This window comes from Neofelis nebulosa, chromosome 3, assembly GCF_028018385.1.
Source record: "Neofelis nebulosa isolate mNeoNeb1 chromosome 3, mNeoNeb1.pri, whole genome shotgun sequence".
In the NCBI taxonomy this organism is placed as follows: domain Eukaryota; kingdom Metazoa; phylum Chordata; class Mammalia; order Carnivora; family Felidae; genus Neofelis; species Neofelis nebulosa.
Window position 1 is genome coordinate 105,884,931 of NC_080784.1, and position 26,086 is coordinate 105,911,016.

Genomic DNA, 26,086 nt, shown 5'->3' on the forward strand with positions numbered 1-26,086 from the left:
TCTCTTGTCATGTTTTCCCATTGCTGTCTTTCCAGTGCCTAGAAGAATACCTGGCACATAATAGACACTTTATAAATATTTATTTTACATTGATAGAATTTTTCTAGACATTAGCATATAATTTACAGTTGATGATCCTGTAAGTTTTAACCTTTTCTCGGTCACTACTATATGGTAGAGAAGTTTAATCAAAATTCTTAGGACAAACATTGCTTACAGTGTGTTTGATGGAAAATTAATCTCACAAAATACTTTTGCAGATAAGTTTATAAAATATGACATACCATACCTACTTGTTGGAGATTTGCAAAGTGTGTTACTATATTATAGTCTCTGAGATACTTTGCTGTACAAAAACCTGTTTGATCTAATCCAGCATTTCCTAAATTTACCTAATGTACCTCTTTTTTCCATAGGGCAGCTATTAGCATCCTATGGAGTTTTTGTTCCATGCTTACACTGGGGAAACATTGTTTTAGACCAGTGGTTTAAAAATAATAATATCCAAATGTGTTTTAACCCAGAAATACAGTTTGACTCAACACGTGAAAATCAATCATTGTAATATAGTATATTAAGTAGATAAAAGATAAAAACCACATGATTATCTCAATAGATGCAGACAAACATTTGACAGAATTCAAATTTTTTTTCATGATAAAAACACTTAACCAAATGAGGAGTAGAAGGGAATTTCTTCAATGTGAGAAAAATAAGAATAACAGCTTACATCATCAGTGGTGAAAAATTGAAAGTTTCCCCCCCTATGGTCAGGAGTCAGAAAATAATGTTCATTCTCACTATTTTTACAGAACATTAAACTGGAGATGCTAGCCCAGGCAGTTAGACAAGAAAAAAGAAGTAGAAGCATCCAGATTGGAAAGGAAGAAGTAAAAACATCTTTATTTATAGGCTACGTGATTTTTATGTTAAACACACACAAACTATTAGAGCTAATGAGATGAATTCAGCACTGCTGGATATAAAAACCAATGTGCAAAAATCAGTTATATTACTGTACTTTAAAAATGAGCAAACCAGAAAACAATTTCATTGATAATAGCATCAAAAAAGAATACAATACTAAGGAATAAATCTAACAAAAGAAGTGCAGTGTACGTATACTGAAAACTACAAAGCATCATTAAAATAAATCAATGAAGACTTACATAAATGGCAAGATATATTCATGGATGGAAAGAATCAATGTTGTTACGATGGAATTACTCTCTAGATTGATCTACAGACTTAACACAATCCCTATCAAAATATCTGTTGACATTTTTTTTTCAGAAATTGACAAGCTGATCTTAAAATCTTATGGAGATTCAAGGGACCCCCAAATAGAAAAACATTCTTGAAAAGGAACAAAGCTAGAAAACACACTTCCCTATTTCAATAGTACATGGCTATAATCAAGGGGTATGGAACTAGCTAGCCTAAGGATAGACACATAGATTAAGGAAAATAGTTGAGAATTTTCACAACAAATTAATGATGGAGCTAGGATTCAAAAACAAATCAAACGTGAATATCTATGTTTTTCTTACTACCGCGTAAGTTTTCTTGGTTGATTTTCCTGTCTATATTCTCCACAATCCCTACCCCAGGACCATGTACCTAATAAACACTCCATAGTAACCAATGAGTGAATAAATATGTTTCTGGTGATAATAGCTATCCTATGAGGGAGGCAGTGAGTGGCATATAAAGAAGGATAATTATATTTTTAAGCAGTAATTTTGCAGCCAAAGAAGGAAATTAAAAGCTGTAATTGTTTATGTTCTGAGTAAAAAGCACAGATGGAGTTTCTACACTCTAATATTCTTCACCTTTTAGAATGGATTGGTTAAGAATATGAGTTAAATATGAGTAAAATGAGAATATGAGTAAAAATGACAAGTCTGAAATATGACAGACACTACCAAACTTAAGACCAAAACTAAAATTACAGTAATTAAGAGACATTCACCTCATAGTTTCCCTTTACCTGCCAACTTATCATTTTCAGTGAGATTAAGATAAGTGTTAGCTCTATGGGAGAAAAACTTTCACATAGATACTAATACACGTGACTTTTCCCTGGAAAAGGCCCTATAACTTTTAAGATCCTTGGAGAACTTTAGTCTTGGAATAGATTCACAAAACAAATCAATCCTAAAGAGTTTAATGTCATCAGTGACTAAGGGGCACCGTCTCAAACTTACCTCCTCCGACATGGAGAAAACAATGCTGCCACAGTCAAGGTCAGAGGCAATAATGTTGGAGCACTAAGTGTCTTTCTAACAAATTTAGACTTGACAGTTATTGTGTCTTTCTCCTGTCCTAGTGGATCAGTCCACAGGAACGTGGCACATTTACTGCAAGCTGAGGGAATACATACGAACCTATCTGCCTGCATTCTGGGATGGATGCCCTACACACCAGGTCGTACGGTATCCTTGTGACAGCTGTTTGGCAACACAGGGGAAGGATGTCCAGAGGAGATTGGGTGAATGCTAGGCCAGACCGCTCAACTTTCTATTAGTCTCCTTTTATAGCCTTGAGAGCTAACCACAAGCAGTTGCATGCTTTGATAAAAGTGGATCATAGAAATGGAAATAAATGCCATATCTGGCACGCCCTGTAGACTCGTTTCTTTGAACGGTTGTAAACAGTTGTCTTTTATGGGGTAGTAATGTCTAGCAGGTATTTTTAAAGGATTTATGTTTTATCTTATAATATAAAATTAAGCCATCTTAGGTAAAACAAGTAACATCTGAATATTGGTATTTCATTGTCACTAACCCATAAAATCATCTAGAATAACTTGCTTCATTTTTAGAACCTAAATTTTCCTGCTTATGAAGACAACAATAATAAAAGTCATCCTTTTGTTCCTGTGTTAACAGGAAAGCTATTGCACAGATAATGTAAAATATCACTTTGTTATGAATTTAGCCCTGAATGAGTGATGTGGGCCTGGGCTGGAAGAGTACAGGACCTTATAGGGTGCCTTCTTGAGAGCTAAAATTAAAAGGCTAATTTATCTTCCTACCCTTGTTTATCTTTTGCTCTGATTTTAGTATTTAGCTCTCTTAACTTGTTATATTATATTTTATTATATATAATTACATATATGTTTTTTAAATATTATATATATAATAATAATAATTTTGTAAGATATCTGCCCAAAACCCTTTTAGAGAAAAAGTGAGGGTATAATTAATCCAATTTTACTGAAATTGTATAATCAGTTGGATTTTCTTGAGCACGCACAAGTTAGTCATGGGGATGATGAAACAAAGGAACGGTACGAAATCCTAATGCATTGCTTAGGAACACCAACTTGTTAGCCACTTAAAATGCATAAATCATATACAGATAAACAAGGCTCACCTTAACGTTTGGGAGAAACTTTGAAATAAAAAAGTGCTGAAAGTAGAATTAAATATTTATTAATACACTTTTATGCTACATTCTAGGTGCCAGACACTAGCCTGGTTGTTTCACATGTATGATGTGTGTTCTGTTGTTACCACAATCCTCATTTGAAAAACTGAGGATCAGAGTGGCTAAGTGCCTTGCCTAAATTCACATTGGTAAAAAGTGGCAGCCAGGATTTGAAGCCAGGCAGTCTAGCTGTAAGGTCTATTATGCCATTATGTGGCATTAGTTCTCAAGATAGCAGAAAACAATTGTGTGAATAGCTCTGTGATTACCAACCCTGGAAACTCAGTAGCATCGCCTTGGGGAGGGAATATGGGAGGCTAAAAACATATTTGAATGTCTGGGACCCACTCAAACTTCATCATGTATATTTTCTAAAAGACCCATAGGTGATTCTCTTCTTGCAACCTGGGTTAAGAACTACTGAAATGGATGAACCATCAACTTCACTTTATAAACTAAAGAGCAAGAAAGACCTTTTTATTTAATGTATTTAGCTTTGATAGAGAAAACATGAGTTGGAAAAGGGCAGATATAGATGGAGAATCCCAAGCAGGCTCCATGCTGTTAGCACAGAGCCCAATGCAGTGCTCAAACCAGGAACCCTGAGATCATGACCAGAGCTGAAGTCAGAAGTTGGATGCTTAACTGACTGAGCCACCCAGGTGCCCTGCAGCAAAAATTTTGAAGAGATAGTCTGTATTCTGAGCAGTCTCTTCAAAAAATTTGGAATAGAGGAAGGATTAAAAAGAGCACAGTGTCATAGTGATAAAACAGTCATGAGAATAATCATGATTTCAAAAAACCAAGTCACATACAGACCCTAAGCTTGTCACTCGTCTTTCAACAAAAGACAACATTTGTAGCTGTGGGGAGTTATTTACCTATATTCAAGAGAATGCAGAAATATAAGTCCAGAATGAATGAAGGCAGATACCGGTTACACTTTCCATTAACAGAGATGGGAAGAAATGCCATTGTAAAAATGCCACCCTTGCAGTTAAAAGTATAGCTGCCACCTACTCCATTTTCACTGCATAAAAAAGAATGTCCTTTGTAACCTACGCTTTGTGGCCAAAGCAATGCAAAATATCTTTAACAACTTTAGGTTTTGACAGAAGATCACAGAGATGAAAGTTAATTTACTGTGTCCTCAAAAATGAGACTTTATTTGGAGGAGAGAGAACACGAAAAAAGGAGCAAGAAAAAGATTAAATGAAAGAAGCTTAGTAAAGTATTACCAAACAATGAATTAAACGAACATGTATTTTTCTTGAGAGGTATTGATTTCACATGCAGACACATACATGATGCAGTGCTTTCGACCCTCCCTTTCAACCTTTTCAATTATTTTAGTTCCTGGAGTTTCCCAGATGGAAAAAGGATTTAGCAAATTACAAAAACCACATATGTGAATTGCTCACTGGATGCCTCATTGTATATCTCATTCACATCAACACTGGATGCCTCATTGTATATCTCATTCACATCAACACTGCTGGGTACAGTCGTGTTAGGTTCCTGAAAAAAAAAAACCAAGTTCCCCCCCCCCCAAAAAAAAAAGGTTGTCCATTTCCCAATAATGGTTCAGATGCCTCAGATCCTTTGTGGCAAGTGGATCTAACAAATTAAATTAATATCATACACCCTCAAAGCCTGCTGATGCTTATTCTTGCACTAACATCAAACTGATTTACTAATGAAGTGACTTCATAAAGTAGTAGTTATAGTTCCTACTTATATTTCACTACCAGGTTCTTAACTTTAGGGAATAAACTGCTGTTTGTGTACAGAAACTCACTCTTTCACCTAATTTTTATCTTGACTGCCATATGGCATATAGTCCTTAGCCCCTGTGTGGCTTATTTTTTTCTATCTCTTTGGGCTTTGTAATTTTATGGAGCTTTTTTACAGTTTGAAACCGTAAAATAGCTCCTCAAGAATTTGGACAACTAACCCCACATGAATTTGAATAAGCAAAAAGGACATCATTCTGTATAGTCTTCTAAGGATTTTCATTTGTGAGATGTTATACTAAGTTGCTTGATGCTAAGGGGAAATCTACCAAACATTATGGAAAGTGATAACAAAAAAAGGAATAATAATAATCTGGAATTACAATAATTTGGACAGGTTGTAAGTTGACATCTTCCCCAACATGACACAAGCAGTTCAAAAAAGCAGGCTAAACAAATTAATACTCTGCATAAGGTTACAGAGCAAATTTCTTTAAAATAAATATTTTTCGGCATTTTAAAAGCAGCTGCTGATCTACAGGGGATGCTGCTTTGAGGGAACTGAAGGGTGTGTCTGACAAAAGTCATGCAAAGAAGTCACCAGGGCTCAGCTTTCTCCCTTAAACTGCACTCTGTGGTGTCTGAGCTTGCCAGGCAGACCTGGGGCTGGCAGGTGTACATGGAGTCAGCTTTGCAGAGGGCTCCAAGGTCTCAATTTTGAGACACAGTTTCAGAACACTGCCATTTTAACCTCATTTCCAGTTGGCTTTTCTTTTTTTTTTTTAAGTTTTTTTTTTTAATGTTTATTCATTTTTGAGAGAGAGAGAGAGCGCGCGTGTGCACAAGTGGGGGAGGGGCAGAAAGACAGGGAGACACAGAACCCAAAGGAGGCTCCCTGCTCCAAGCTGACAGCAAGAGATCCCAATGAGGGACTGGAACCCACAAACCATGAGATCATGACCTGAGCCTAAGTCAGACACTTAACTGACTAAGCCACCCAGGAGCCCCTCCCAGTTGGATTTTCAAATCCAGCTTTACCAGCTATTAATACACTGACTCTCATCATTTTGTTTTTTTTGTTTTTTTTTTTTTCAGTATGTGTGTCCACTTTCTACCACTTAGAACTCAGAGAAGATTCATTGACTCCTAACTTTCAATGGTCACCTTAGGCAAACTGTTTTGCCTCCCTACATTTTCATATGTACAATGAGAGATTGCTCAATACTAGAATCGCTTCCAGCTACTGCATTTACAACTTTCCTAGGTAACACATTTTTTAAAATCCAAATTCAACCGGTTATAATCAAAACTGGCCAAATGTGCATTGCTTTAAAAACAAACACTAAAAATGGGGCACCTGAGTGGCTCAGTCGGTTAAGCGTCCGACTCGGCTCAGGTCATGATCTCATGGTTGGTGAGTTCAAGCCCCATGTCAGGCTCTGTGCTGACAGCTCAGAGCCTAGACCCTGCTTCAGATTCTATGTCTCCCTCTCTCTCTGCCCCCCACTCCCTCTCTATCTCTCTCTGTCTCTCAAAAATAAATAAACATTAAAAAAATTAAAAACAAAACCAAACACTAAAATTATATCCAGGTCTTCAACAGAGATTGTGCAAATTTGTGAGAATTTAAAACTGAGATTAAAAATAAACTTGTCATTTATACTATTTCTCTCTTCTCCTTTAAGATAGATAGTAGATTGGGGCTCCTGGGTGACTCAATTGGTTTAACATCAGTTAAGCATCTGACTCTTGATATCAGCTCAGTTCATGATTTCACAGTCATGAGATTGAGCCCCGCATCAGGTTCTACACTGACAAGCACAGAGCCTGCTTGGGATTCTCTCTCTCTCTCCTTTCTGTGCCTCTCCCCAACTCATGTGTGTGTGCATGTTCTCTCTCTCTCTCTCTCTCTCTCTCTCTCTCTTAAAATAAATAAATAAACTTAAAAGGAAAAAAATATTTTAAAAAGATAGTAGATCAAATATTTTCTTTCCATTAAAGGAATTTTACTAACATCATTATTACTTTATTATCCCATCTAGCTACAGATTCATCTGGAAAATTCAAAAGGGAAAATTCAAAAAAAGGCTGTATGAAAAGATATGTGGATCCAGTACGTATTCATGAAATAAAAATCCCACAGCCTGTCATGTCCAAAGCTGGATTGCTGTGAATAAAAAACTCAAATATAATTGTACACCCCACCCAAAAATAAAACAATCTAGTTAAAAAATAGGCAGAATATGTGAACACAAATTTCTCCAAAGAAGACATCCACATGGCCAACAGACACATGAAAAGATGCTCAACATCACTCATTATGAGGGAAATGAAATGCAAACCAAAACCACAATGAAATATCACCTCATACCTGTCAGAATGGCTAAAATCAACAACACAAGAAACAAGTGTTGGTAAGGATGTAGAAAAAAAGGAGCCCTCATACACTGTTGGTGGCAATGCAAACTGGTGCAGCCACTCTGGAAAACAGCAGTGGAGATTCCTCAAAAACTTAAAAATAGAACTACCCTATGTTGTAGTAATTTCACTACTAGGTATTTATCCAAAGGATACAAAAATACTAATTCAAAGGGATACATGCAACCCAATGTTTATAGCAGCATTATCAATAATAGCTAAATTATGGAAGCAGCCCAAGCCCAAGTGTCTATCAACTGATGAATGGATAAAGATGTGGCATGTATATAATGGCATGTATATAATGGCATGTATATAATGTATATAATGTATATATATACATATATATGTATATATACATATATAAAATGTATATATAATGGAATATTACTCAGCCATAAAAAAGAATGAAATCTTGCCATTTGCAACAACATGGAGCTAGAGAGTATTATGCTAAGAGAAGTAAATCAGAAAAAGACAAATACCATATGATTTCACTCATGTGGAATTTAAGAAAAAAATGAACAAAAGAAAAAAGAGAGAAAGACAAATAAAGAAACAGACTCTTGACTATAGAGAACAGATCCCCAAGGAGAGATGGGGGGAGGAGTGGGTGAGATAGGTGATAAGGATTAAAGACCACACTTACTTATCATGATGAGGACTGAGTAATGTATAGAATTGCTGAGTCACTATATTGCACACCTGAAAGTAATGTAACACTGTATGTAACTATACCGGAATTAAAACTTAAAAACTTAATAAACAACAGCAATTGCAACAATCGCAAACTATTCCAACAATATATTTTTGCATAAGAAAGGAAAAGGATATAAAAGAGAAAGTAGTTCATCTTTTGAACACCTAGAGGTGTTAAATATTATGGCAGAGACATTTATACATTCATGCAATTGAAATCCTTTCAACAGTTTTGTGATGTAGACTTTTTATACTCCCATTTTTATAGAGAAGTCAAGTCGGAGAGGCTAAATACGTGCTCAAGAATACACTGTTAGTAAGATCTAGAGCTTGAATCCCGACCTGATGACCTCGGAACCCAAGTCTTTTCCAAACCATTCCTGCCATGTGCTGCCTTGGGCGGCAATGGGTGGTGGTGGTGGACAGGGCGTGATAAAGTCCCCTGCACAGTGTGGTGACAGGGCGATTTTCCACTTCTGGCAGGATAAAGCGCCTTTATACTCTCATCTTCTGTACTCTTTTTCAAAAAAACATCTATTTAGTCATAGGCCTCACATCCTCAGGAACAAAGTATCCCATCATTCTTAGACTGTTGCTTCCTTAAATGTTAGGTGGAATGAGGTCACACATCAGGCCCATGGCAGCTGCTCTTTGTTTAATGTTTGATAATGCATTTGTCTTAAGGTCAAATGGAATTATTACCAGAACCCTGCTGAAATGTAAAAGACAAATGGAAAAGTGACAAAAATCAGAGGTTTGGGTCAGAACTAAATAAAATAATAATAATAATAATAATAATAATAATAATAATAAATAATACAGAATGGATTTGATGTAGAAAAGGCAAAACCTGTAGACAAAAAAGGCAGTATTAAATGTACAAGAGTCATAAAAATTTGTTTAAAATGGAGATTTCAGTCATTGCTGCAAGGCAAAGGAATCAAATTAAAAAAAACTTGTCTTCTTTGCTATAGAGGGAAAAAAACGAGTAAGAGATGACATTAAAAACACAGGGACTAAATAATTTTACTCCTTCGTACACTTTACTTCTTATCAAAAAAATAACATACATGTAGGAAAGTATTGTTGAATCACATAATGTATACAACATGTATGCATTGGCCTACATATACATAAATACGCATCTCAGTGCTTTTTCATAAACGGAACACACATAGGTAACCACCACCCAGGTCAAGAAATAGTACATCCAGAGCTCTGGAAGTTCATCTTCCTGCCCTGGCCACTTGCTTCTCCCTCCCCTCAAAAGTCCCCCTTCTAATACCATGTATCAGTTTTGCCTGTTTTTGATCTTCATGTAAACAGAATCATACAATGTGTCCTTGTGTCTTTGTTCAACATTATGTTTATAAGATTTCATCCATATTGTTGCAAGCGTCAATTGTTTATTCATGTTCATTGCTAAATAGTATGTCATTGAATGAATAAAACACAATTTGTCTATCCATTTTATGTTTATAGATATTTGGATTGTTCCCAGTTTTGACCACTGGGAAAATGCATATTCATAAACATGACTTTCTGTTGCTTATATATCTGTTACATATATACCTAGAAGTAGAATTGCTTAATCATTGCCTGTGCAACGGCTCAGTTTTAATATTTGTTGCCAAAAGGTTGTCTAAAGTTGCTGTGTTAATTTACATTCCCATTAATAGTATATAAGAGTTCCAGTTGCTCTATGCTTTTTTTGAGTTTGGTATTGACTTTTTTTTAAATTTTAGATCTTCTAGAGGGTGTGGAGGTATCTTATTGTGCTTTTAATTTATTTAAATTGCAATTTAATTGTATTTCAAATGAGGTTGAGAACATTGTCATACGTGACTGGCAATTCAGATACACTTTTTTCCGAAGTGCTCTTGTAAGTCTTCTGCAACATTTTCTTATATGCTTTCCATCTGTTTCTTATGATTTATTGGAATGTTTTTGTGTATATTTTTATTCTGAGTCCTCTTTTGTGGCTTGCCTTTCTACTTCCTTAATATACTTTTAACAATGAAAGTGTTAATACAATATTATTTATCAGTAAGTTCCCTTATGATTAATGTTTTCTGTATCCTGCTTAAAAAGACTTTCCCAGGGAGTGCCTGGATGGCTCAGTTGGTTAAGTGCCCAACGTCAGCTCAGGTCATAATCTCACGGTTCCTGAGTTCAAGCCCTGTGTTGTGCTCTGTGCTGACAGCTCAGAGCCTGGAGGCTGCTTCAGATTCTGTGTCTCCCTCGCTCTTTGCCCCTTTTTCCCACTCATGCTCTGTCTCTCTCTTTCTCTCTCCCAAAAACAAATAATCATTGAAATATTAAAAAAAAAAAAAAAGACTTTCCCTACTCCAAGTTCATGGAGACATTCTCCTGGGTTATATATAAATTTTATTGTTACATCTTTCATTCACACTTAGATCTCAATATCACTTCAAATTGATTTCTGTGTATGGTAGGAGTTTCCTTTGTCTTTTTAAAAAAAATATGAATTATTGTCAATTATCTAGCACAAGAGATAGAAAGATGGGAAATGGCACAAAAATGAGAAAATCTATTTAGTTGTAAAGCAGTCTCAGAATACGATATACATTTGGAATGGTTGGATTTGAAGGTGGGATCCTTATTTATAAAACAGATTGGCAGCTGTCACTATGAAGTCAAAAGCTTTCTTCTGAAAGGATAAGAAAAAGAAATAGAGTGACTTTTTTTGGACACTCGAGAGTACAAAACCCCTGGTCATTCATAGTGCTGAGGGAGTAGGCACCTTCCTATTCAGAATAGCTCAGTAGCTTTAGCCAGGGCTTTGGAGTCAAAAAGGACCGGGCTTCCATTTCGGTTCTGCCGTTACCTGCTGTCACTGCTCCAGGTATTCAACTCACTGTGTGTTCGCAGCTGCACAATTAGAATCACACCCATGCCACGGGCTTAAAGGGTGGAGGCAATTAGAAACCATACATATTTCGTTCATCATTGTGTCTCAGCACATCCAACAGCTTGTATCATGTAGTAGGAACTTAATACTGCCTTCCCATCAGTCTTACGCTATCATTATTAGTTATTTACACTCTGATTAGAATAGATTTAGAAGCTTTGCTGAGGAGGAAGCAGCAAGAGATCACGAGGTAACTCGGAAAACCAGAGACTATCTACTTTACGATCTTGTCAAGACAAAATTAGATGAGACAGCTTAATGTTGACACCCAAGAAGAAGTAGAACATCATCATTTTGAAATGTCCTTGAAAGGCCAGAAATAGAGTAAATAGCATGCCTTTGTAAACTCAAATAGTGTTAGAAAGACCACTTTAATTTCCTGATATATGGCAAAGCAAGATTGATAAAGAGAAAACTGCACATTTAACCTCTTTAATCATCAGTGAGGGCTTTCATTTCATCTCACCAAACATTCCTGGGAATACACTAGATTCTTCTTCCTCAAAGTGCGGTTCTTGGCCCTGGACTGGCAGCAGTATCACCCAGGAGCTATTAGAAACAGACTTGGGCCCTTCCCCAGACCTACAGAGTCAGAACCTGCATTTTAGCAAAGTCTCCAGGAGATCCTTATGCATTTTAATTTTAAGAAGCACTGATACGGACAGTTAAAGTGCTTACTGATCTCATAACCCACATTTAAAACATAAATTTAGGAATGGAAGCGAGGAGAGAAAGGTTGGGGTTTGGGGAGTCAGACTGAAGAAATGGCAATCATCCTACATAAGGTTAAAGTTATTTGCTAAGGTCATTCTGACTGCATATCTTGGGAACTAGGCACTGCATGCTCTTAGCCAAGGTTATTTATCATTCCATTTATCCCAGTTTTTGTTTATTTTCTCCACTGTCTCAAATAAAAATCACAGTGATTGGATCCCACTTCTGCTTTTGATTTCAATCTTAGCAAAAAGAGAACTGCAGACCAAAGGAAGAAGGAAAGGGAGGAAAGGAGGGAGGCAAAGTGTTTAAAGGAAATCTCACCTGACATACAGTCTTGATTTCTCACTCTGCCACAAATTCAGCCAAAAGTCTTTCGCCTTTTCAGTTTCTGACTTAGAAACCTAAACTCTCTATCTATACTTTCTGTGTCCTTCCTTTGAAGAGAAAAACCAGCATGAATGGATTGGGCTGCTGAGTCTCTAAAAGACTGTGTTTTTTGTTTATTATTTGTTTTGTCAGTTGGTTTGTGGAAGTAAACTCTGGTGAGTTAAATAAATGGAATGGGTGGTTCTGATCACAGAAGTGATCTGTTAACTTAACAGTTTGGTAATTTCTAGATGGTTAAGTTTATTCTGTTAAGTGGGTATCCCAAAGACTTACCATTTATGATCAACTATCTTCAGTAGAAGATGATTGTAAAATAATCATATTAGTAACAATCACTAATATGTATGGTTTGATTAATATATGCCAGGCACTGTGCTAAGTGTCTTAGATATATTCCTACATTTTTTTTTAAGTTTATTTATTTTTTTGAGAGAGATGGCAAGGGGAGGAGGGACAGAGAGAGGGCGAAAGAGAGACCAAATCCCAAGCAGGCCCCATGCTGTCAGTGCAGAGACGAATGTGGTGCTCAAACCCACGAACCATGAGATTATGACTTGAGCCGATACTAAGAGTGGAATGCTTAACCAACTGAGCCACTCAGGCACCCCCTACATTTAGATTTCTTAATGATATAATTAGATGAGTTAGGGGGCCCTTATGTCAGTGTTCATTTATTGAGTCCAAATATTAAGAGAAAGTAAAAGTCACTATAGTACAAAATATTCACTAATTAGTTGACTACTTATAGAATGAATTGCACACAAATAAAATCATTTCCATTTAATGCCAGCATCCCTATACAAGAGCCAAAGTTTCTGTTCCTCAGTTTCTTGTTAATTATGTCAAACAACCAGAAACATAGTGAAAGCCAACAACAAAGCATAATTGTAAATTTTGGAAAAGATGCAGACTTCATGAAGTCGATAAAAAAATATGTTGGAACACTGAAAAGACATTAACAAATGAGGACTTGGCAGAATTTAGAGTAGCTAACAACTGAAAAAGAAAATTAACAAACTGTTGGCAGGTTATGTTTTTACTTTTTTTTTTATTATGAAATTTATTGTCAAATTGATTTCCATACAACACCCAGTGCTCATCCCAACAGGTGCCCTCCTCCATACCCATCACCCACCCACCCCTCCCTCCCACCCCCCATAAACCCTCAGTTTGTTCTCAGTTTTTAGGAGTCTCTTATGTTTTGGCTTCCTCCCTCTCTAACCATTTTTTTTCCTTCCCCTCCCCCATGGGTTTCTGTTAAGTTTCTCAGGATCCACATAGGAGTGAAAACATATGGAATCTGTCCTTCTCTGTATGACTTATTTCACTTAGCATAACACTCTCCAGTTCCATCCATGTTGCTACAAAAGGCCAGATTTCATTCTTTCTCATTGCCAAGTGGTTTTCCATTGTATATATAAACCACAACTTCCTTATCCATTCATCAGTTGATGGACATTTAGGCTCTTTCCATAATTTAGCTATTGTTGAAAGTGCTGCTATAAACATTGGGGTACAAGTGCCCCTATGCATCAGCACTCCTATATCCCTTGGGTAAATTCCTAGCAGTGCTACTGCTGGGTCATAGGGTAAGTCTATTTTTAATTTTTTGAGGAACATCCACACTGTTTTCCAGAGTGGCTGCACCAGTTTGCATTCCCAGCAACAGTGCAAGAAGGTTCCCGTTTCTCCACATCCTCGCTAGCATCTATAGTCACCTGATTTGTTCATTTTAGCCACTCTGACTGGCATGAGGTGATATCTGAGTGTGGTTTTGATTTGTATTTCCCTGATGAGGAGTGACGTTGAGCATCTTTTCATGTGCCTGTTGGCCATCTGGATGTCTTCTTTAGAGAAGTGTCTATTCATGTTTTCTGCCCATTTCTTCACTGGATTATTTGTTTTTTGGGTGTGGAGTTTGGTGAGCTCTTTATAGATTTTGGATAGTAGCCCTTTGTCCGATATGTCATTTGCAAATATCTTTTCCCATTCTGTCAGTTGCCTTTTAGTTTTGTTGATGTTTCCCTTGCAGTGCAGAAGCTTTTTATCTTCATGAGGTCCCAATAGTTCATTTTTGCTTTTAATTCCCTTGCCTTTGGAGATGTGGCAAGTAAGAAATTGCTGTGGCTGAGGTCAGAGACGTTTTTTTTCCTGCTTTCTCCTCTAGGGTTTTGATGGTTTCCTGTCTCACATTCAGGTCCTTTATCCATTTTGAGTTTATTTTTGTGAATGGTGTAAGAAAGCGGTCTAGTTTCATTCTTCTGCATGTTGCTGTCCAGTTCTCCCAGTACCATTTGTTAAAGAGACTGTCTTTTTTCCATTGGATATTCTTTCCTGCTTTGTCAAAGATGAGTTGGCCATACGTTTGTGGGTCTAGTTCTGGGGTTTCTATTCTATTCCATTGGTCTATGTGTCTGTTTTTGTGCCAATACCATGCTGTCTTGATGATGACAGCTTTGTAGTAGAGGCTAAAGTCTGGGATTGTGATGCCTCCTGCTTTGGTCTTCTTCTTCAAAATTACTTTGGCTATTCGGGGCCTTTTGTGGTTCCTTATGAATTTTAGAATTGCTTGTTCTAGTTTCAAGAAGAATGCTGATGCAATTTTGATTGGGATTGCATTGAATGTGTAGATAGCTTTGGGTAGTGTTGACATTTTAACAATATTTATTCTTCCAATCCATGAGCATGGAATGTTTTTCCATTTCTTTATATCTTCTTCGATTTCCTTCATAAGCTTTCTATAGTTTTCAGCATACAGATCTTTTACATCTTTGGTTTATTCCTAGGTATTTTATGCTTCTTGGTGCAATTGTGAATGGGATCAGTTTCTTTATTTGTCTTTCTGTTGCTTCATTGTTAGTGTATAAGAATGCAACCGATTTCTGTACATTGATTTTGTACTCTGTGACTTTGCCTAATTCATGTGTCAGTTCTAGCAGACTTTTCATGGAGTCTACAGTGTTTTCCATGTATAATATCATGTTATCTGCAAAAAGTGAAAGCTTAACTTCATCTTTGCCAATTTTGATGCCTTTGATTTCCTTTTGTTGTCTGATTGCTGATGCTAGAACTTCCAACACTACGTTAAACCATAGCAGTGAGAGTGGACATCCCTGTCGTGTTCCTGATCTCAGGGAGAAAGCTCTCAGTTTTTCTCCATTGAGGATGATATTAACTGTGGGCTTTTCATAAATGGCTTTTATGATGTTTAAGTATGTTCCTTCTATCCCGACTTTCTCAAGGGTTTTTATTAAGAAGGGATACTGAATTTTGTCAAATGCTTTTTCTGCATCGATTGACAGGATCATATGGTTCTTATCTTTTCTTTTATCAATGTGATGCATCACATTGATTGATTTGCGAATGTTGAACCAGCCCTGCATCCCAGGAATGAATCCCACTTGATCATGGTGAATAATTCTTTTTATATGCTGTTGAATTCGATTTGCTAGTATCTTATTGAGAATTTTTGCATCCATATTCATCAGGGATATTGGCCTGTAGTTCTCTTTTTTTACCTGGTCTCTGCCCGGTTTAGGAATCAAAGTAATACTGGCTTCATAGAATGAGTCTGGAAGTTTTCCTTCCCTCTCTATTTCTTGGAATAGCTTGAGAAGGATAAGTATTATCTCTGCTTTAAATGTCTGGTAGAATTCCCCTGGGAAGCCATCTGGTCCTGGACTCTTATTTGTTGGGAGATTTTTGATAACCGATTCAATTTCTTCACTGGTTATGGGTCTGTTCAAGCTTTCTATTTCCTCCTGATTGATTTTGGGAGTGTGTGGGTGTTTAGGAATTTGTCCATTTCTTCCATGTTGTCCAGTTTGTTGGCATATAATTTTTCATAGTATTCCCTGATAATTGCTTGTATTTCTGAGGGATTGGTTGTAATAATTCCATTTTCATTCATGATTTTATCTATTTGGGTCATTTCCCTTTTCTTTTTGAGAAGCCTGGCTAGAGGTTTATCAATTTTGTTTATTTTTTCAAAAAACCAACTCTTGGTTTCATTGATCTGCTCTATAGTTTTTTTAGATTCTATATTGTTTATTTCTGCTCTGATCTTTATTATTTCTCTTCTTCTGCTGGGTTTGGGGTGTCTTTGCTGTTCTGCTTCTATTTCCTTTAGGTGTGCTATTAGATTTTGTATTTGGGATTTTTCTTGTTTCTTGAGATAGGCCTGGATTGCAATGTATTTTCCTCTCAGGACTGCCTTCGCTGCATCCCAAAGCATTTGGATTGTTGTATTTTCATTTTCGTTTGTTTCCATATATTTTTTTTTTTTTTTTAAATTTTTTTTTTCAACGTTTTTTATTTATTTTTGGGACAGAGAGAGACAGAGCATGAACGGGGGAGGGGCAGAGAGAGAGGGAGACACAGAATCGGAAACAGGCTCCAGGCTCCGAGCCATCAGCCCAGAGCCTGACGCGGGGCTCGAACTCACGGACCGTGAGATCGTGACCTGGCTGAAGTCGGACGCTTAACCGACTGCGCCACCCAGGCGCCCCTGTTTCCATATATTTTTAAATTTCTTCTCTAATTGCCTGGTTGACCCACTCATTCGTTAGTAGGGTGTTCTTTAACCTCCATGCTTTTGGAGGTTTTCCAGACTTTTTCCTGTGGTTGATTTCAAGCTTCATAGCATTGTGGTCTGAAAGTATGCATGGTATAATTTCAATTCTTGTAAACTTATGAAGGGCTGTTTTGTGACCCAGTATGTGATCTATCTTGGAGAAGGTTCCATGTGCACTCAAGAAGAAAGTATATTCTGTTGCTTTGGGATACAGAATTCTAAATATATCTGTCAAGTCCATATTATCCAGTGTATCATTCAGGGCCCTTGTTTCTTTATTGATCCTGTGTCTAGATAATCTATCCAATGTTGTAAGTGGAGTATTAAAGTCCCCCTATATAAAGGCCTTCAATTACCACATGCTTATCAATAAGGTTGCTTATGTTTGTGAGTAATTGTTTTATATATTTGGGGGATTCCATATTCAGTGCATAGACATTTATAATTGTTAGCTCTTCCTGATGGATAGACCCTGTAATTATGATATAATGCCCTTCTTCATCTCTTGTTACAGCCTTTAATTTAAAGTCTAGTTTGTCTGATATAAGTATGGCTACTCCGGCTTTCTTTTGACTTCCCATAGCATGATAGACAGTTCTCCATCCCCTCACTTTCAATCTGAAGGTGTCCTCAGGTCTAAAATGAGTCTCTTGTAGACAGCAAATAGATGGGTCTTGTTTTTTTACCTATTCTGATACCCTATGTCTTTTGGTTGGAGCATCTAGTCCATTTACATTCAGTGTTATTATTGAAAGATATGGGTTTAGAGTCATTGTGATGTCTGTAGGTTTCATGCTTGCAGTGATGTCTCTGGTACTTTATCTCACAGGATCCCCCTTAGGATCTCTTGTAGGGCTGGTTTAGTGGTGATGAATTCCTTCAGTTTTTGTTTGTTTGGGAATACCTTTATCTCTCCTTCTATTCTAAATGACAGATTTGCTGGATAAAGGATTCTCGGCTGCATTTTTTTTTTTTTCTGTTCATCACACTGAAGATTTCCTGCCATTCTTTTCTGGCCTGCCAAGTTTCAGTAGACAGATCCGTCATGAGTCTTATAGGTCTCCCTTTACATGTTAGAGCATGTTTAACCCTAGCTGCTTTCAGAATTCTCTCTTTATCCTTGTATTTTGCCAGTTTCACTACGATATGTCATGCAGAAGATCGATTCAAGTTACGTCTGAAGGGAGTTTTCTGTGCCTCTTGGATTTCAATGCCTTATTCCTTCTCCAGTTTAGGGAAGTTCTCAGCTATGATTTCTTCAAGTACACCTTCAGGACCTTTCCCTCTCTCTTCCTCCTCTGGAATCCCAATTATGCATATATTATTTCGTTTAATTATGTCACTTAGTTCTCTAAGTCTCCCCTCATACTCCTGGAATTTTTTTTTATCTCTCTTTTCCTCAGCTTCTTCTTTTTCCATAATTTTATCTTCTAATTCACCTATTCTCTCCTCTGCCTCTTCAATCCGAGCTGTGGTTGCCTCCATTTTATTTTGCAGCTGATTTATAACATTTTTTTTAGCTCCTCCTGAATGTTTCTTAGTCCCTTGATCTCTGTAGTAATAGATTCTCTGCTGTCCTCTATACTTTTTTCAAGCCCAGTGATTAATTTTATGACTATTATTTTAAATTCATTTTCTGCTATATTGCTTAAATCGTTTTTGATCAGTTCACTAGCTGTCGCTACTTCCTGGAGTTTCTTTTGAGGAGAATTCTTCCATTTCGTCATTTTGGATAGTGCCTGGAGTGGGGGGAACTGCAGGGCTCTTTCTCTGTGCTGTCTGGAGTAACTTGCATTGGTGGGCGGGGCCTCAGTCAGACCTGATGTCTGCCCCCAGCCCACTGCTAGGTCCACAGCCAGACTGGTGTGTACCTTATCTTCCCCTCTCCCAGGGGCAGGACTCACTGTGGAGTGGTGTGGCCTCTGTCTGGGCTACTTGCACACTGCCAGTCTTGTGGTACAGCTTGGATGGGATCTGGCGTATTAGCCGGGGTGGACCCACAAGGTGCACAGGGGTGGGAGGGGCAGGCTCAGCTCACTTTGCCTTCGGTGGTCCACTTTGGGAGGGGCCCTGCAGCACCCAGAGGGAGGCAGACCCATCAGAGGGATGGATTTGCAGAAGCACAGCATTGGGTGTTTGCTCTGTGCAAGCAATTTCAGTGATGGGAACTGGTTTCCTTTGGGATTTTGGCTGGGGGATGGGCGAGGGGGATGGGCAAGGGAGACAGAGCTTCCCAGCGCCTTTGTTCCCTGCCAAGCTGAGCTCTGTCCTCCGGAGCTCAACACCTTTCCCTCCTGTTGTCCTCTAGCCTTCCCGCTCTGGGAGCAGAGCTGTTGACTTATAACATTCCAGATGTTAAGTCCTGCTGGCTGTCAGAACTCACACAGTCCGGCCCCTCCACTTTTGCAAGCCAGACTTAGGGGCTCTGTTTTGCGGGGGAGCCGCCCCTCCGCTCCGGCTCCCTCCTGCCTGTCCGTGGAGCGTGCACCACCTCTCTGCCCTTCCTAGCCTCTTCTGTGGGCCTCTTGTCTAATGCTTGGCTCCGGAGACTCCATTCTGCCCCTCTTCTGGTGGTTTTCTGGGTAAATTAGGCAGATGTGGGTGGAATCTAAGCGATCAGCAGGGCTCAGTGAGCCCAGTGTCCTCTTACACCACCATCTTCCCAGGCACTCCCAGGTTATGTTTTTCAAAACAGAATGATTTAAATATCAAAACATGATTCTGTTTTAAAAGCCAAGTCTGAAGTGAAGATTGTCTATCATGCTATCATCATTTTATCCCTCCAAAATTGTGTCAAAAATTAATACGATTCATTTTTATTTATGCTAAAAATACCGTATCTTTGCAATGTTAACTATGAATTAAAATGAATTCATTATCAGATAGTTTAGTTTGAATTTTTAAAGATGAATTTGCAAACTTCTTATAATTTGCTATAAAATTTATGGTATTTGAAGTGTATTCATTTTAAGTAGGTTTTTCTTCCAATATCAGTTCTGCTTGGGTAAGGAAGCTCTCCTATTTTTTTATAATACATTTTATATATAGGAAAACTGAGGCTTTACATAACTCTGTAACTTGACCAGTAATGCACCCAAGCATCTAATGTGCAACATCCAGTGTCAGTCCTACAAAGTGTTGGTTCTAAAACTAGCTTTCTAAAATCATTCCAGTAAGAAGAATATGACCAACAAAGTTAACAAAATGGAAGAGAGAAATTTTAAATCCGTGACTTTTAAGATTGTTGAAAGTAATGTGATGATAATATAGAATAGGACCCACTAGAATTCAATAAGAATTTATTATTTGGGGATCAAGATGCCTCTTCTTCCTTAGAGAAAATGGAGGCAACTGGCAATGAAAGAAAAAATTCTAAAAAAGATGGATGGATCATTTAGTTCAAAGCAAATTTGAAAGATTTGAAAACATCTGAAACCATAAAATCATGTCATCCAAGCTCAATGCTACACTTTATTCATATTTATGCACTGTGAATATGACTGATTGCACATTCAAATGGGAACAAATGATGTGGTACCTGTGGGAACTCCAGATACACCCTCCATTTACAGACATACCTGTAAGCCCTAGACTTTGCAGGTGCACAAGCTCATTATAGCAGTGATAAATTCCCTCATGATACAAACTTCATGATAAATGGGATATGTTCTGAGCTTCAACTTCTTTTAATTCCAGTTGCTAAAAACATGGCTTTGTCCATCCCTGCTCATGAATCTGCTTCAAATTTTTAGTTATATAAGCATTATATCCTTGGGGGAGGAGGAAGAGAGAACAATTTTTTATGGCCCATCTTCTGAGTTCCCAGTGGTACAGATTAAACGTAATTTTGTTATAGGCACAAACAATAAAAACAAGAAATTTTACCAGTGAGAAAGATGTACTTGAATAGGGAAAGTGAGTCGCTTGCCAATATCAATCTTATCTTAAGAATCAATGAAAAATGATGGGGCACCTGAGTGACTCAGTCAGTTAAATGTTTGACTCTTGATTTCAGCTAAAGTCATGATTTCACAGTTTGTGGGATCGAGCCCCATGTCAAAGCCTGCACTGACAGTGCAGACATTAAAAAAAAGAATCGATGAAAAATGTTAACCCTCTTCTTAGGAAAAGTCAGTGTAACAGAGAAATTGAAAGACACAAAATAAAGCATTTGATATTCAAAATGCATTAGTAGGTAGAAATGAGACATGACCACCCATTATTGATGAGACATATTTAAAGTAATGTAACTTTCAAGCATTTATCAGGTGAGAGTTATTCTACATAATTTGCTTTGCTTCCTTTTTAAAATCAATGATATTAACAGAAATATGAATGCTTATTACTTTTGACTTCTAGTTTAAAATAAAATAAAGGATTTATACAATTGGTAAGATAAATTATATGGTGATTGATGTTTAGTTGTGCCTATTTGTGAGTGTGAAGTGATACTATTTAAGTTAAATATTCTGCTATGCACTCACATGAGAGTGAAGTTAAAATATTTGATCTGGATATTTAAGGTAACGTTATAAGAAATGGGTAGATGAGGTTATTCACAACCATATAAACGCATGGTAGATCAAGAAAAAGTCAGAGAAGTCTTTGAGGAGGTAATGTTTTAGTGATAATAATAATGAAAATCACACACTAAGGATCCAGGGTGAATGAATTGTGAATGAATGAAGAAAGCATTTACTCAATGACTAAGCTAAAAGCCTCCAAACAAAATTGAGAAATGCTTAAAGTCCATGAACCAAGATCATTGGATGAATATTTTTATAAGCATTGAAAAAAACAAAGCAACAACCCCATAAGAATATGTTTGGGACATGTCAACAGAAGTCTCTCAAAAGCCCTAACACTGCAGAAAATGGCCTGAAGCATCTGGCCACATCTTATGAGCTTGGGAATCTATCTGGGCAAATCATTGTCACTATTTTTTGTATAGTCTCTCTTCAACTAGAGACTGGAGTGCTGGCCATAATCACAGTCACCTCATTTGTAAGCCTCAACCAAAGGAATGTGTGTGTAAAGGTACAAACAGCCACCCTAACAAATGTCATTCCACCCCACTACATGTTCAAACAAATTACCTGACTTCTGAAACCCACTATTATGCTGAATATCATGTTGTGTGGCAGAAAGGAAATTTATAGTACATTTATGAAAAATTTCAAACAATACTAAGTTGAATGGGTTAAATGCAGACAAAAACAAAGTAATAGTTATCAGAAAATCATCGTTAAGAGAAAAATAAGGGGAAAAAGTCTAAAGAGTCACAAGGGAGACAAATTGACTGGGCTAAATTTTCAATATCCCTAATTGTCATATAATGCTTACACATAGGATAGATAGGAGCTAGAAAGTGTTTCCCCTCAAAATTAACATGAGTGAAATCTTAATTAACAACATTTGGGGGTCTTATATTGCCAAAAAATGGCATGTCTACACAATGGAATATTATTCAGTCATGGAAGTATCTTAGGAATAATAAGAAAGAATTTAAAATATGCTAAGTCCTATGAAACATTTTAGGACATTTAAGAAAAATGAATAGTTCCATCTTCTGAGAGGATCACCTCCCATTTATTTCAGAGTAATATAAAATAAAATATTCGTTTATTGGTTTTAAATAGAATGGAAATCTAGATAACCCTTTTACGGGAGGCTGATATCAAACCCTGTATAACTACAATGAGATACCACTTCATACCCACCAAGAGGACTATAATCAAAAAAGATGAACAATGACAAGTGTTGGCAAGGCTGTAGAGAAATTAGAGCTCTTATACATAGCTAATGGGAATGTGAAATAGTACAGTCACTTTGGAAGACATTTTGGGAGTTCCTCAAAGAACATAGAATTATATGACCCAGTTATTCCATCTCTAACATTTACCCAAGAGAATTGAAAACATATGTCCACCCACACAAAAATTTGTACATTAATGTTCATAGAAGCATTATTCCTAATAGCCAAAAAGTAGAAAATCCAAATATCCATCAATCAAAGAATAGATAAACAAAATATGGCATATCTATACAATGGAATATTATTCAGTCATGAAAAGGAAGAAAACATGCTACAATGTAGATGAATCTTAAAAACATTATGCTGCATGAAAGAAGCCAGGCATACAAAGCCACATATTAGATCATTCCATTTATATTAAATGCACAGAATAGGCAAACCTATAGAGGTGGAAAGCAGATTAGTTGGCCTAGAGAGGGAGTAGGGATGGGGAATAACTGCTAATGAGGGACAGAGTTTCTTTGGGGGAGAATGAAAAAGTTCTAGAATTGGGAATTTTCTGGAATCAGATAGTGGTGATAATTTTACAACTTTGTGAATATATTAAAAGCCACTGAATTGTAAACTCTAAAAGGGTGAATTTTATGGTATGTGGGTTATATTTCAATATTTTTAAAAAACCCTATATGAGTAACTCATATTAGGAAAACAGTTATTATGTTTTAGAAAAAAAGTCTGTCTTATAATGTAAACTTCTGCAGTTTAAAAGTATTCATTATATGAGAATGCATATCAGCTCTTTCCTGTTTTTTGCAAACGATGAAACAAAAATTTAAAAATTGAAATTATAGGATTAATGATACATGGTCTCTGCCTGCATAGATTTCCCTGTCCATTGAAGTACACAGACATATAAACAAATAATTACACTATATGAGATTCATGGAAAAAATAAAGATATCTACATAAAGTATCATAACACGGAGGAAGAAGGCCTAATTATGTGGTGTCGGGGCTTAAGGAGCTTCAAAGACAATATAAGTTGATCTGAGTCTTGATGGAAGATGCGTATTCACCAGACATACAGGGTGTGAAAATGTATGCAGAGACCAAAGGTCTAAAAGAACATGTTCAGTTCATAGATCTGCAAGTCATTTTTTGGGGCCAGAACTTTTGAATTTTTGCAGAAGAGCTGAGGAGGTTCATATGGAATAATACTGTGAGCTCTGTTCTGTGGGAGATGGAAAGCCATCAAAGATATTATTCAGAGCAGTGAAATATTCAGATTTCAGTTTAGGTAGATCACGCTGGCAGCAATGTGGGGCAAGAATTGGAGAAATATAAGAACGGAGGCATAGGGATCCTTAAAGAAAAATGCTAATGGCACAAAGCACTATTAGTAGGAATAGAGATAAGGGGACCAGTTACAGAGATACTTAGAAAGTTACTATGAGCTAAAGGAAGAAGAAAAATTGAGAATGAGTCATGTCTGACTTAGGTAGGAAGAGCATTAGCATGTGTGTTGTTTGCATTTTCTTTAAAGATTTTTTAAAAATGGGTTTTACTTATTTTGAGGCAGGGGGCGGGGCAGAGAGAAAGGGAGAGAGAATCCCAAGCAGGGTCCACACTGTCAGTGCAGAGACCGATGAAGTGTTCGATCCCACCAACTGTGAGATGATGACCTGAGCCCAATTAAGCAACTGAGCCACCGAGGCCCCCCTGTTGTTTGTTTGCATTTCTAACACAATTGCATTTAAACTGTATTGTTGAATTTGAAGTGTTTGTTCCAGATATAGAAATCTAGATTCTAGAATTTTGAGTTTGCAGCTTTAGGGAGAAAGTATTTGAGGGCCTGGAGACATGAGTTTGGAGGGGACTTAGAACATGTCTGAAGGATGGGAAATGGATAAAATAGAGTAAGAAGGGAAAAAGAAGGCAAGGACCAGAAACCATTAGAAGCCTAGGTTATGGATAAGTCAGCACCGAGTCTGGCACATGTTGCTCAATAGTATTTATCACATGAATGGACAAATGAACATCATGTTTGATCCCAAAGGGTAGCAGGAGGAATGAGGGGACAAATACAGAATGAAGAAAGAGGAATGCCACAGATTCTTCTTTTCCAGTTGTATATCACAACTAGAAATAAAGGCAGTCTTTTTCTGCAGTGATGGGCATATAATTTTGGAAGTTTTCAGCTCAGAAAGGAGATGGCTGAAGACAAGAGTGTGAATAAAATGGGGGCTGAAGACTGATTCTAGTTAGGAAGAGGAGGCAGATCCAGCAGCTAAGAGAGACAAGCAAGCAGCCAGTAAGAGGGGGTAAGGGGAGATCAGACAGCTGTGTTGAAAACTCAATGAAGAAAATGGAGAAGGGAAGGTCACCTGTGCCAAATGCTGCTGGTAAGTCAGGTCGGATGAAGATTGAGAATTTTATACTGGATATAGCATAGAGGTCATTGGTGACCCCAACAAGCACTCTTTTCTTGAATCGAAACCGAGGAAAGCATAACTGAAATGAGTTCAAGAGACAGTGCCTTGGAAGAGTAAAAGAAGTGGATTTGGGTGAAAGATCCAAGTAGAGAGTGAGGAAATGAAGAAAACAAAAGCAGGGATGGAGCTCCACAAAAGGGAGTAGAGAAATGGACAGAACTACAGTGGGATGTGGAGTCAAGAGAGGGCTTTTTTTTTTTTTTTTTTAAATTTATTTTTGGGACAGAGAGAGACAGAGCATGAACGGGGGAGGGGCAGAGAGAGAGGGAGACACAGAGTCGGAAACAGGCTCCAGGCTCCGAGCCATCAGCCCAGAGCCTGACGCGGGCCTCGAACTCACGGACCGCGAGATCGTGACCTGGCTGAAGTCGGACGCTTAACCGACTGCGCCACCCAGGCGCCCCAAGAGAGGGCTTTTTAAATAAAAGTAAGATGGAAGATATTACAGCATGCTTTTATGCTGATGGGAATAATTTCTTGCAGACAGAAAGATGATGCAGAAGAGAGAAAGGATCCACAGGGCCTCGTAGAAGTTAAAGAGGAATAAGATCTGGCACATAAGTGAAGGGGTTGGAGCCATCTTCCTGCAGGAAGAGCAGACGATGTGGGTCCAGATGTAGGAACATTGATAGATTAGGTGGAATTTAATTTAATTTAATTTCGCAGATAAGAGAAAAAGAGTAATAAATAACTTCCCAAGAACCAGGAAGCCAGCATAGTTAATTTAATTTCTGTCTAAAAGTTAATGTGACATGTTAAAGGTTGGCCTAAGTGGGATATAGCATCATTACTTAAAAATAATGCTATTATTTTTGTAAAGTAATTTGTCTCTTAGGAAGTGTAAGAATCAAATGGTATAAATGTTTGAATATAGTTTGTTTTTATATCCTAAATAATATGAAAGCAATTGCATTGGAATCTATGTAAAGGAAACCCTAACACAACCGG

At 37.3% G+C, this 26,086-nt stretch overlaps 1 protein-coding gene across 1 annotated transcript in view; it reads right to left on the bottom strand.

Moving 5' to 3' along the window:
• Positions 1 to 8,372: 8,372 nt before the first annotated feature.
• LOC131508029 (uncharacterized) overlaps positions 8,373 to 26,086 on the bottom strand; it is a 98,562-nt gene continuing 80,848 nt past the window's right edge. The window contains exon 4 of the mRNA XM_058723318.1: positions 8,373 to 8,799. Coding sequence (XP_058579301.1) covers positions 8,596 to 8,799 — 204 coding nt within the window. The 3' untranslated portion in view covers positions 8,373 to 8,595. The remainder of the gene's footprint in view (positions 8,800 to 26,086) is intronic.